The following is a 13,110-nucleotide window of genomic DNA, read 5'->3' as shown; positions in this document are numbered from 1 at the left end:
GTCCATTATACTTACAAGGTCAGTTCATGTTTTTCCCCCCTCTACTTCACCGACTCTTGTTGAAAGAAGGAAGAAAACAAGCATTTTTTAAAGTGCCTACTATGTGTCAAACATTGTGTTAGGTGCTTTACAACTATTATATTGTTTGATCTTCACAACAGCTTTGGGAGGTAGATGCTATTGTTATCTACATTTTACAGTTGAGAAACCTGAGGCAGAAAGTGATTAAAAATCTTGCCCAAGGTTACAAAAAGTAAGCAGTGTCCGAAGCCAGCCTTACTCTGGTCTCCCTGGCTCCAGACCCAGCCCAGCACTCAATCTACTATGCCTCCCAACTGGCCTGCCTTTGATTTACAATGCCAGTCTGACCTTTGGCTTTGGAATTGTTTCCTGAATTTGCATCATCTGGGAATGTCATAGAATCTTTTCAACATGCTTTCAATGGATAGACATGCTGCTTTGTTCCTCTGCATCCATACCATCTTCTCAATATGTCTGTATGTTTTATTCCCAGCCTTTGCCTTGATTTTTTTTTTCAATCCTATTTCTAAAATTTACTGTTGGCACAGAAATTTCTCTATATGCAAATAATAAATGTGATAATCATCAAATCAGTCATGATTGTGATTAACTAAAAACATCCTAAGCATTCCCTTCAGCATAAGATGAACTCTTTCTACTAAGCAATTGTATGACAGATGTCAGAACTTTAATAAACTCCTTATAAGTAGCAAATATGTTGTCCATTATATTGCATCCCCAACACCTAACAAAGTGTCTCACACATAGTAGGTGTTTGGAAATATTTATTGATTAATAAACAGTAGTTGATGTATGTTTAGCATTTCCCATACTTGCATGCAGGGTTTATACACACACACACACACACACACACACACACACATATATGCTTAAAGTTTTCCATACATTTAGACCCACCCATTATCTCTCAGCCCCCTTCACTTTCCTCTCTAAAGATACTCAAAATAGCCCACTCACAGATTGGTTCCTGTCTTGCCAAAAAAACCCCACAAAATCTAACAGACTCCTAAAATGAAACAAAATGTTGCTAATAGTTTTCTGTGTCATTTTTAAATTTAATTCTATGTCATTCAATTTTTAAATTCTATGTCAATTTAATTGGGATCAACCTTGGTTGTTTTATCATTCATATTCAGGTCCTATGGATTCTGAGAGTTTGCCATCCTGATTGGTCTTTTTCCTCCTCAGGATAGGGAGTTGTTCCTTCTATTTGCTTCTTCATTATTGTTCCAATTAAATAGTAGAGAACTCATAAAGCTTTTCTTTTCTTATTAAAAGGAATCCTTTAGGTCCCAGCTTCTTAAAATTAGTACATGACCCTAAATGGGATCATATAACTGAATGTGGGGATCACAAAATTATGATTTATTATCAGTAAATGTAAGGTATAAGAAAATGTATATCTATTTCATATTCCTAAATATACAAAGTCATGTAAAAATTCTCAAGCAAAAATTTAAGAAGCCCTAGTGTAGACCATCTTGCTCATTCTCTTTCTAGGATGCCCAGTTTGTATGCCTCATCTTCCTTTGATTTCAAAAAAATTAGCCTCTATTCTGATCATTTTTTGGTGCCAGTATTTGGAATACTGTATTCACCCTTCCACTTAGCTATTTTTAAGACACAGACCTGGTAGTACTACACAGATTTATATTCTTCATATCTGGGAAGACTTAGGACCTAGCAAGTTTAACACAACTTCTTTCCTTACTCTTGTGTCTTACTCCATAGCTCTTAGAAATCACAAACCCTTAGAAATTCTTTTTATATTATCATGATCTCTTCTTGAGAACTCTGACATAGCAAATCCCATTAGCCCAAAGAATCAGTCAGCTTCCAATTTAACTTGAGGAAAACTGTTTACTTTAGGATTCATCCATTCTTCTTAGACTATAAGAGATCCCTGGTTTGGTTTCATTTGGTTTTCTGTATCTGCTTCTCTTCTACTTGCCTGGCTACTTACTTGCTTCTAGCCCATTGCCCTGGTTTAGTGTCCAGCATCTACATATCCAGAGTCAGTTAGTCATAGTTTTAAATCTGGAGGGGATATGAGAGATTATTTAATCTCATTCATTCATTTTACAAATTTTTACAGTAGAGAAAACTATGGATGCTGAGGGTTTGCCACCTTCTATTCTAGATTCCTTTTACCTCATGTGCTAGAGTAGAAAGGATACTAGAAGTGATGAGGTTTAGATTTCGGGAACCAAAATGAGATTAGGGTTTCTGGTGGGCAGGAAGTTAAATGATAAGGCCTAGTGGCAGGTTCGGGGTTCAGGGAAGCAAACGGAGAGGTTAATCCCTTTGGATTTGGCGCAAGGATAGGGAGTTTTGGGGACTCCCTTCTGGCGGCGCAGAATTTCTCTGTAAAAGAATTTGCAGACCCAAAAACCTAGATTGATAAAAGGGTTTGTTATGGGGATTGGAAGTAAGGTTAGAAATCCTGACAGAGAGGCATAAAGTCTGGTTAGGGAAATAGGTGAGGGTAAAGAGAGGATGGCACTGGAAAGAGTATTCTAGTGGAAGAGGCTCCTTGGGATGCCAAGTATGGTATAGCTGGCATGTTTGGAACCTCTGCAAAGAGGAGATTTTGGTTTGGCTCTTTTTATGAGAGCTTTAGCTGAAGGGGGATTGTGGATATAGTCCCAAATTGGCTCCTCTCTGGGTTACAGCTTGAGCTAGAATTTGAATTGAATTCAGTGAGTTTCAGGACTGAGCCAACCCCATCCAGATAGCAAGAATGAAACTGTTTGTCCTTCAGGACAGGGTCCCTCACTGAGGCAGAGTTGAAGGCGATTTTCTTCTTTAAGAATTTTCAGAGTTTTGGGGTCCCCTTTTTAGAAGAATAAGACCTGAGTTAAATTACAACTCTCCAATACTAACAGATAGGTAATCCAGGACAGATTACTTAATTTTTCTCAGCCTCATTTCCTTCATTTGTAAAATGGAAATAATGTGCTTGTTATACTTTATCTCACAAGGTAATAAATAATATCTAACTACATTTATTTTTAAACTTATTCCTTTTTATCTGGGATATTAGAAGGGAACAAAGAAAGGAAAGGGATGGAATGAGCCATAGGGAGAAGAGGGAAAGTCATTTAACCTCCAATTGCCAGGGATGGAAGAAGGGTGGAGAGGAAGATGACAGAGAGACAAAGAGGAAAAAAAGACAGAGAAGAAGGGGGAGAAGAAGAAAGAGAAGAAGGAGGAGAAAGAGTAGGAGAAGAAAAAAAAGGAGAACAAGAACAAAAATGAGAAGGAAGAAAAGGAAAAGGAGGAGGAGGAAAATGATAAAACACAATAGGAATAGAAAAGTAAGAAAGAAAGTAAAGAGGCTCCTAGCTGAATAAAGAGAACAAAAAGAGGGAAAGGTGATGAAAGAATGTGAGGAAGAAAAGAGAAAGGGATAACTGGGTATTCCTAGGAATGCAGGCACCTACAGGGACGTGTTTCCTTAGGCCCTGCTCCCTCTTTTCTAGCCCCAGATGAAGAGCTCACTGTGGTGGGAAAGATCTCCTTCAACTCTAAAGACGTACTGGGTCGTGGTACAGGTGGCACCTTTGTATTCAGGTGAGCAAAGTCCAGGTAGCCAGCCTTGCACTTCCTACCCATCAGGCTTCACTCTACTCCGGGGCCCAGAATGAGACACTTCAGGAAGCAATGGGGCTAATTCTTGGGGTGGGCAGGAGTGCCTTCTAGTCCTGGGTGCTTATTCTTCCCTCTCTATCCAGGGGCCAGTTTGAAGGGCGAGCAGTAGCTGTGAAACGGCTACTGCGGGAATGTTTCAGCCTGGTGCATCGGGAGGTACAGCTGCTCCAGGAGTCGGACTCCCACCCTGGCGTGCTACGTTACTTCTGCACTGAGCGGGGACCCCAGTTCCATTACATCGCTTTGGAGCTCTGCACAGCTACCCTAAAGGAGGTGAGCTGGACACCAACAAGGCCTGTACCCTTTCCTCCTTTCCAGGTGACAGACAGTTCTCTGATAATCTAGGTCAGGAAGATGGGCTTCCCCATTAGCTGACATTTATGCAAATGCTTTGTATTTACAAAGTGCCTTCAGATATTTCATTTGACCCTTTACAACAACCCTATAATTTGCAGGTGGAGAAGACATGATATTCTCTTATTGTACAATTGGCAAAAAAAACCGAGGCACAAAAAGGATAATTGACTTGCCTCTGATCACATGGCTATAAATTGGAAGTTAAGATTAGAACCCCACCCTTCTGATTTTTTTTTCTTCAAGTTTCTTCCCAGACTACTAAACTATTTCATTCTGATAATCTCTTTCTTGCCTATGGTAAGAACAAAGATCATTCCTCAACAGCAAGAAAGATTGAAGGAAGAGATATTAGAAGCAAAAGAAAAAAATAGTAATTCAGGCACAGAAAATTGAGTCCCAGGACTGGTGACAGTAAGAATGGAGAGAAAGAAAGACATTTTTGAAAAAGAAAAGATAAAATTTAGTGGCACAGATTGAACACAGGGAGGAGGTGCAAGAAGGATAAACTATGATATAAATGCAAATTCAACATTTCCTAAGCATTTAAGTATTTGCCAGGCACTGGGGGAAGTGCCTGGAAATAGAAAAAAGCAAGCAAGCCTTTAAGGAACATGGAAAACAACATATAAAAGAGAGTCTTGGAAAAAGGGAAAGGATAATGCATTACCCAGAATAGAGATAGGAGGTTTGAGGTGGAAGTCTGGATCTGAGCAAAGTTATAAGTAAAAGCTATATACCTGTCAGAACTCAGGATGGCTCCAGGAATGGAGTCCACAAAGTTCTAATGGGGAGGATGTGGAGATGATGGCTTGAGTGGAGATGGCATGGTGTGGATATGGCTTGTTATGTGTCAAATACTATTCTGGACACTTTAAGGATACAGAAATAAGGACTTTATAGAAGTCTCTACCCTCGAGAAACCAACACTGTTGCAAGGATACAAGCTGTTTTCCCTTTTAGTTATTTCCTATTTATCCTGTACATAGACTGCTTTAATTTTGTTTCCTTGTTCTATTAGATTGTAAGCACCTTGAGAGCAAAGACTTGTCATTTGCTGTTTTTTGTATCCCCAGTGCTTAGTACAGTGCCTGGCATATAGGCAGTACTTAACTTTTATTGAATGAATGAATGAATGAATATATCATGTCAGGTTTTAAGTGCCTACTGTGCTCCAGGTACTGTGCCTGGAACACAGTTGGCACTTAACTATACAAAAGGCACTTAACTATACAAAAAATCAGTCCCTTCTTTTAAGGAACTTTAACATTCTATTCAGGAAGACAAGTGTGTGTGTAGGCATATATATAATAAGTATAAAGGGAATAGAATGTAAAAATAGCTAAATATAAGATAATTTGAAAGGGAAGGAAGTAGCAGTTGGAGGAAATCAGGAAACTGTTGCTTAAGCTACATCTTGAAGAGAGGGATTCCGAGGCTGAGGAGAAGAGGAAGTACATGGAAGTCATATTCTGTCTGATGGTGTTGCTTTACTTTTTAATACAGCTAGAAAGTTCCAGGGGGATTGTTTGTTGGAAAGTATCCAAAAAAGCATCCCAAAAAATAGAGATTGTGCATTAAAAATAAAAAAATTTTAAAGCCATTGCCCTCTCCCTCCTCCCCAAAAAAGACACAGAAATGAATTAGATAGAACAGCATGATATAGTGTAAAGAATGCCAGAAGTGGAGTTAGAGGTCTGGTATCTGAATCCCACCTCTGCCACTTACTGTATGACCTTAGGCAGCCATAATACCATTTGCCTCATTTTTCTCATCTGTAAAATGAACTGGAGAATGAATTGGCAAATCACTCCAATATCTTTGCCACAAAATAACAACAAAAAACAAAACAAAACAAAACAAATGGGTTCCCAGAGAGTTGAACACAACTGAAATATGTCTGGAAAAAAAAAAAAAAAGGGACAGATTTTTAGATTTCTTCCAACTCTGAATATTTTATGCCAGAAGAAAAAATCCCAAAGAAGTCATAGTTAGACATAACTGAAAATGACTAAACAATAGCAGCTATTTATTGGGTTTTTTTTTTATTATAGCTTTCTATTTACAAGATATATATATGCATGGGTAATTTTTCAGCATTGACAGTTGCAAAACCTTTTGTTCCAACTTTTCCCCTCCTTTCTCCCACCCCCTCCCCCGGATGGCAGGTAGTCCAATGCATGTTAAATATGTTCAAGTATATGTTAAATACAATATATGTATACATGTCCATACAGATATTTTGCTGTACAAGAAGAATTGGACTTTGAAATAGTGTACCATTAACCTGTGAAGGAAATCAAAAATGCAGGAGGACAAAAATAGAGGGATTGGGAATTCTATGTAGTGGTTCACACTCATTTCCCTGAGTTCTTTTGTTGGGCATAGCAGCTATTTATTGTTAATAAATTTTTAAAAGGCAAACTTTTCATGAGGTTACATAACTCTTTATTGACAGAGTTGGGAATCTCAATCTGTTTATAAAGTCAAGAACACTTTTGTCACTTTTGAAGTAATGAGGTGAATGAAGATGTCCAATAGGTATTTAGCAAGTTGGGACTGAAATTTAGAATAGAGGTAATGATGACGGTATTTTCCAAAGAGCAAAAGTAATTTAAACCTTGGGAGTAGATTAGGTCACCAAAATGGAAAGTAAAAAGAGTCTAAGAACTGAGCCTTTAGTGCCAGGCATATTTAGATGGTGCAAAGTAGAACCAGAAATGGAGAGAGAAAAGTTGGCCAGAGAGAGAAGAGCCCAGAAACTGCCATGTTTCTGAATCCAAAGGAGGAGAAGCAGCATCTGACAGAGAAATCAAGCAGTGTCATTGTAGAGGTCAAGGAAGATAAGGATGTCAGATTTAGTGATTGAGAGAGTTTCCCTTGGATGATGGTTTGGATGAAGGCTGCTAGGTTGTAGGTTAAAAAGATAATGAGGAAAGAAAGTAGTTTTATACCCATAATCAGCCAGCTTAGCAATGAAAGGGTCTTTCAACCACTCTTTGATTTAAATGAGACCATGATTAGCAGAATTCATATTTTGTTTTAATAGGGAGAAAGGAAGGGAGGTCCTTCTGAGTAGAGAAGCTTGGCAGGTGGGAGACTAGCTATGCAGAACGTGGCATACACTTAAGACAGGGGGAGACTAGCTATGCAGAACGTGGCATACACTTAAGACTTGGTCACTGTGTCTGATGATTTTGTTTCAGTGTTTTCCTTTGATCCAGAGAGGGAGGAAGGTGTGAAGGGAAATAAATGATAATATTACTTTTAAAAAGGAATAAAAATATGGAGAGTCATTGTAGTTTTAACATCTTGCTACCTCTCTCCTCAGTATGTTGAAAATCCTGCTCTGGATCACTTGGGCCTTGAGCCGGTGGCCCTGTTGTACCAGCTGACATCTGGCTTGGCCCACCTACACTCTCTGAACATAGGTATGGAGAGTGGGGGGGTGGGGTTAATGCTCTCTTCCCACCTGACTGATGTTCTCTGCCCTCCCTAAACCCCAACAGAACTTCCCTTTCTTGGCCCCAAGGAACACTACCTGCCCTCAGCAGATCCCCTCCCTCCCAGCCTGCCTTCCTGTGTTTCTCAGTTCACCGAGACTTGAAGCCCTGTAACATCCTCATCACAGCTCCCAACAGCCAGGGCCGGAGCCGAGCTGTCCTCTCTGACTTTGGCCTCTGCAAGAAGCTGCCAGCTGGACGACACACCTTCAGCCTCTGCTCTGGCATTCCGGGCACCGAGGGCTGGATGGCCCCAGAGCTCCTACAAGATGCACCCCCCCAAAGTCCTGTGAGTGGACTTGTTTCTGTCATCAGTAAGAGAGGGCAGAGATTCCCAAATCACCAAGTGCTGTACTGGTTGGGGTTTAGTTTCAGCATCATAGGATTCCAGGCCAGTCAGTCCATCAACTAGCATTTATCAAGTACCCCTATGTGCCAGGCGCTGTGCTAAGTTCTCTAAGATAGTTTCTGTTCTCAGGGAGCTCACAGTCTGATGGGGAAACTACATGCAAACAACTATGTACAAATAAGAGCTATACAGGATAAACTAGAGATAAACAAGAAGCATTATTTGCATTAAAGGAGGATAGTGCTGGTAGGGAAAAACTTTTTGTTGAAGGTGGTATTTTGGCTGGGAAGGGAGGAGTTAGAGATGAGGAAAGGAGAAAATTCTAGGTGTGGAGAATAGCTAGGATACATGCTGTAATCTTCAAAGATTGCCCTTTCTAATCCCTGATAAATCTCAGAGCCTCAGTTTTCTCATTGTAGAATGAGGGGGATAGGACTCCATGACCTCTGATATCTTTTCTTGCTCTGAATCTATAATCTAATGATTCCTAGGGCAGGAAACCTGTCCATGAATGGAAATTTGCATTTAGATCTTTTTAGTCACACTTAACTAAAGTAGTGCTAAGTAGTATCCCACTAATATCATCTTTCCTCTCTGGTTCCTGCATCCCTCCCACTCCTTTTCCCAAATGTCCTTTCAATCCTTCCTACATCCCTCTTGTATTCTACAAGAATACAGAAAAATATGTCCAGTCTATTCTGCAATTATGCAGATCCAGAATTATGAATAGAAAGGAGAGGTCTATTTTGGGCATGTTCAGGTCTTGGAGAGCCTTGAAGTGAGAAAACAATGGAAAATTATTTATGTGGGCTCAGAGGAAAACCTGGATCAATTGTGGAATTAGCTTGGAAAGGCTTTCTGGAGTTACGGTCCATTTTCTCTCATTCTTCCTTTGTGTCCGCAGACCTGTGCCGTGGACATCTTCTCAGCAGGGTTGGTATTTTACTACGTTCTCTCAGGTGGGGGGCATCCATTTGGGGACAGTCTACACCGACAGGCCAACATCCTTGCTGGGGCTGTTCATATGGACCACTTTGAGGAGGAGACACATGGTAAAGAAACATTAGGAAGGGAGGGGACTGTATCCAGAGCCCTGGGACCCCCTTTCCTCCCTCCTCTGACCATCTTGTTTATCTGGGAATGGATAGAGAGCCTGAGGGAGGATGGCAGCTAGGCAAAGAGAGTGATGGAAGACCAACAGGCCTGGCTCTGACAGCCATTCCTTTCACAGAAAAGGTAATCGCCAAAGAACTGGTGGAAGCCATGTTGAGCCCTCAGCCACAGCTTCGGCCTTCAGCCCAATCAGTGCTGGCCCATCCCTTTTTTTGGAGCAGAACCAAGGAGCTTCAATTCTTCCAGGTAAAAGAGGCATTCACACCCAAGAGAAGAGAAAAATCTTTAGGGAAGGAGGTCTTAAAATGGTTTTGGTCCTGGAGATAGGGCATTTTCTTAGATATGGTTCTCCAAAAGCCTCTGATCTGTCACAGATCCTATCACCAGCCATGGGTGACATCCTCTCACTTTCATATTCATAAGTATGGTTGAGTAGAGGTCAGGATTTGGGAAAAAAGTTGCCCAGAAGGCTTACCAGAAATTCTAGGGATAGATCCCTTGAGCCCTGAGGCTGACACATAGCCAATGAAAGCCAACTTAGGCAAAGTTAGGATAGCTTCCCTATTTGTCCCACAGATGATATTCTTTTGTGATGATTCTTTCTGCCTTTCAAGGCTGCCATGGATTATCTTTTGCCTTTAATGGTTAAGAAAGATGCAAGTGAGGGCTCATTCCCCATCACCCAGAGTGGTGGGGGATTAATTACATAAAGTCAAATATTGGAAACCCAGCTTTTACAGGTCACATGGCCTCTGGCTCATGGGCCCAGGACTTTAGAAGTTGAGAGTTATTAAAATGGAGGAGCAGACACAATGACAGCTCACATTTCTAGTAGGACTTTTAAGATTTGCAATGCATTTTAGATACCTGATGTTATTTCATCCTCATAAAGTGAAGGGAAGGAAGTCACAAAGCTAGTAAATATTTGAAGTGAGATTGGAATCCAGCTCTTGTTGATTCCAAGTCTAGGACTCTCTAGCCACTATCCCATCATGCCTAGTTTTGATCCTACCCTTGAGTGAATAACCTGAAAATCCAGGCTGAAATAGGGTCTGTGCCAAACTTTTGATCCAAGGTAATGTCACCTTGTTTTCTCACTGGCTAGGAAAAAAAATAAACATATACATATCAATATATTTAGATCTAGAAGGGATAGAGAAGTATGTGTCCCGCCAATCATAAGTGGGAAAGGGAAAACCTAAAATCTAAAAAAAAAGGTAGGGTGACACAAGGTTAGAGCAAAGAAAATTTAATTTCTATGACCTAAATTTTCCATTGGAATTAAGAAGGTAAGGACAGCTAGGTAGTGTACTAGCCTGGAGTCAGGAGGACCCAAATTCAACTTCAGACATATACTAGTTATATATGATCTTAGGCAATTTATTTATCCCCAGTAGAAAGGAAGAAGAATATAAATATAATAAATATATGTAATATATAAATATATAAACCCTGAATTCAGCCATGAAATGACAAAGCCTTCTACAACTGGCCCTACTTTATAGCCAGAATAAAATCCCACTGCTCCACTACATAACTCTTTTAAGGTCAACTTCTAAACTGTGACCTTCAGAATACAATGTTCAATTTCATTTCTGAACCTTTAATCCTGTGCTGCTCTGGTGAGGTTTTTTTTTGGTCATCCTTTGTTTTGATCTATTATTTTCTTTTATCCTGAAATGCTCATTGTCCTTGTAACAAAGTAAAGCATTTAAGCAAGGAGAACACAGCTGACCCATCTAAGTAATATATATCTTTCCACTGTAGTACCCATTTCTGCACTGAGAGAAAGGCAGTGTTCCTTAGAAGTTCTCCAGGAAATGGTTCATTACAATTGCTTTTTATCATTATCATTCATATTATTGTAGTTATCACACATGTTGTTCTCTTGGTTCCTTCTTTATTCTGCACCGGTTATTGCAAATCTTCTCCAAATTCCTTAGCTTATTAGTCTGTACATAGATATGGGTAGACCATAATTCACACAGCCCAACTGATGGAGAGGTGCCCATTTCTCCCTCTCAGTTTCTTGCTGTGAAGCCTAATACTGCTATGAATAGTTTATTGAATCTAAGATCTTGGGTTGTGTCTAATAGTACAAATGCTGGGTCAAAGTGACTTTTCACATAATGAATGGGATGCTGGCTTCTACCTCCTATACCCATCCAGAGTCTCAACTCAGTCTCACCTCCCGAGTTCTATAAACCTCATCCCTTGACTTCTACAGCACCAAATCCCATGCAGAAAATGCTTACATGCTTATGTACTCATCCCAGTTTAGTCCCATACATGGTCTTGTCTCAACACCAGTCTGCAAGTACCTTAAAGGCCAGGACTAGACTATGTCCAGACCTGGGGGCTCAATGACTTTTCTGGTTGTTTCTAGGATGTCAGTGACCGAGTGGAGAAGGAGGCTGCCGAGGGGCCTTTGGTGACTGCTCTAGAAACTGGAGGGAAGGTCGTGGTCAGACAAAACTGGCACAGTCACATCTCTGGACCGCTGCAATCAGGTGGGCAGGATAAGGAAGAACCGGGCAGAGAAGTTGCTTGGCCGGGCCTCTCTTATCCAGAGAATTGAAGACTCAGGCTGGTTCTCTTAGGCCAGGCCGTATCCACATTTTCGCATTCCCCAGCAAAGGCTAATACAGGCCTAAATCCCTGTCTTGCTGTTTCTCCTTCTCTCTGCCCTCCATTTTTCTTTAGACCTGAACCCCTTATCAAGTCCCATGTCTCCTTTCCATCTCCCTCAGACCTGAGAAAGTTCCGAACATACAAAGGGACATCTGTTCGTGATCTTCTGCGGGCCATGAGAAACAAGGTATGGATTTTCACTGGATCCCTAAGAGGGGGCCTGGGGAGGGAGGAGGCTGCAGTTCCTGGTTACAGGGCCACTGGCTGAGGCTGAGTTTTCCTTTCCTTCCTCCACAGAGGCACCACTACCAGGAGCTGCCCACAGAAGTGAGGCAGGCCCTTGGCCAGGTGCCTGAAGAGTTTGTGCAGTACTTCACATCTCGCTTTCCCCAACTGCTCCTGCACACACACAAAGCCATGGGCAGCTGTGCGTCCGAGAGTCTTTTCCAGCCCTACTATAGCACAGAGGGCATGGGGGATAAAAAAGACAAGGCCCCAGACTGCAGAGGAAACAGCTGAGCAAAGCCCTGATGAGAACAGCCCCGTGAAGGACATCTGCCAAGGAGGGATGGAGCCAGAGCAGCACACCAGCATGTGGCCTAACTCCAACATGCTAAAAACACTAGTTCTGGGGGGTTCTTCCCAGATCCAAAATGCAAAGAACTTAACTTCCCTCAGACTGGCTCGGGGGGGAATTCCTCGTTTATCTCTGCCTAACTGAGGAGTACCTCCCTGTTGGCTTCCTCTCAGCTCCCGGCAGACTGCCAGAAAGCCCCTTAAAACTCTCAGTGACTTTTCATCCAAGTTTTATAAAATTGTGAGATAGAGACTATTAACTCATTCCAAGGCTCAGAAAGCTACAATTCATGTCAAAGATGAGACTTAAGGAATTTGGATCTTCCTGAATTTCTACCGAATGTAACGTATGGTCTCTCAAGAATCTCTTCTCTCCCAGCAGGGAGGAAGTAATAGGAGCTGTCATGGACATCCTTAATTGGATCCCCTGTGCTCCACTTGTGGTCCAGTGGAATTATCAATGACTGGTGTCCAGCTACAAATAAAACCCTGCCCCACAGCCTAACCCGTGGTGTAGATGCAGGGGTCCTCAAACTTTTTAAATAGGGGGCCAGTTCACTGTCCCTCAGACTGTTGGAGGGCCAGACTATAGTAAAAAACAAAAACTTTGTTTTGTGAGTCTTTAAATAAAGAAACTTCATAGCCCTGAGTGAGGGGGATAATTGTCCTCAGCTGCCACATCTGGCCTGCAGGCCGTAGTTTGAGGACCCCTGGTGTAGAGTGACTACAGGGAAAGCAGCAGGACATGGACAGGCCTCAGGGATGGACCCACTGGGCTCAGTCACCTGAAGCTGTCCACAGTCAGGGCTCCCTGGGCCCTCCTTCTCACTCCCACCCCACCCCCATCCTCAGGGCTATAGCCTAATAATCCAGGAGCACATTACATACAAA

General features: G+C 41.6%; 1 protein-coding gene across 1 annotated transcript in view; it reads left to right on the top strand.

Annotated features, from left to right (window-relative positions):
• ERN2 (endoplasmic reticulum to nucleus signaling 2) overlaps positions 1–12,793 on the top strand; it is a 29,258-nt gene extending 16,465 nt beyond the window's left edge. The window contains exons 14-22 of the mRNA XM_012543002.3: positions 3,525–3,615; positions 3,777–3,966; positions 7,379–7,478; positions 7,640–7,839; positions 8,804–8,951; positions 9,131–9,258; positions 11,399–11,522; positions 11,763–11,830; positions 11,941–12,793. Of these exons, the coding sequence (XP_012398456.2) occupies positions 3,525–3,615; positions 3,777–3,966; positions 7,379–7,478; positions 7,640–7,839; positions 8,804–8,951; positions 9,131–9,258; positions 11,399–11,522; positions 11,763–11,830; positions 11,941–12,162 (1,271 nt within the window). The 3' untranslated portion in view covers positions 12,163–12,793. The remainder of the gene's footprint in view (positions 1–3,524; positions 3,616–3,776; positions 3,967–7,378; positions 7,479–7,639; positions 7,840–8,803; positions 8,952–9,130; positions 9,259–11,398; positions 11,523–11,762; positions 11,831–11,940) is intronic.
• Positions 12,794–13,110: the final 317 nt, after the last annotated feature.

Source organism: Sarcophilus harrisii, chromosome 1 (assembly GCF_902635505.1).
Source record: "Sarcophilus harrisii chromosome 1, mSarHar1.11, whole genome shotgun sequence".
In the NCBI taxonomy this organism is placed as follows: domain Eukaryota; kingdom Metazoa; phylum Chordata; class Mammalia; order Dasyuromorphia; family Dasyuridae; genus Sarcophilus; species Sarcophilus harrisii.
The sequence above is the reverse complement of the archived record's forward strand: the minus strand, read 5'-3'. Positions and strand labels throughout refer to the sequence as shown.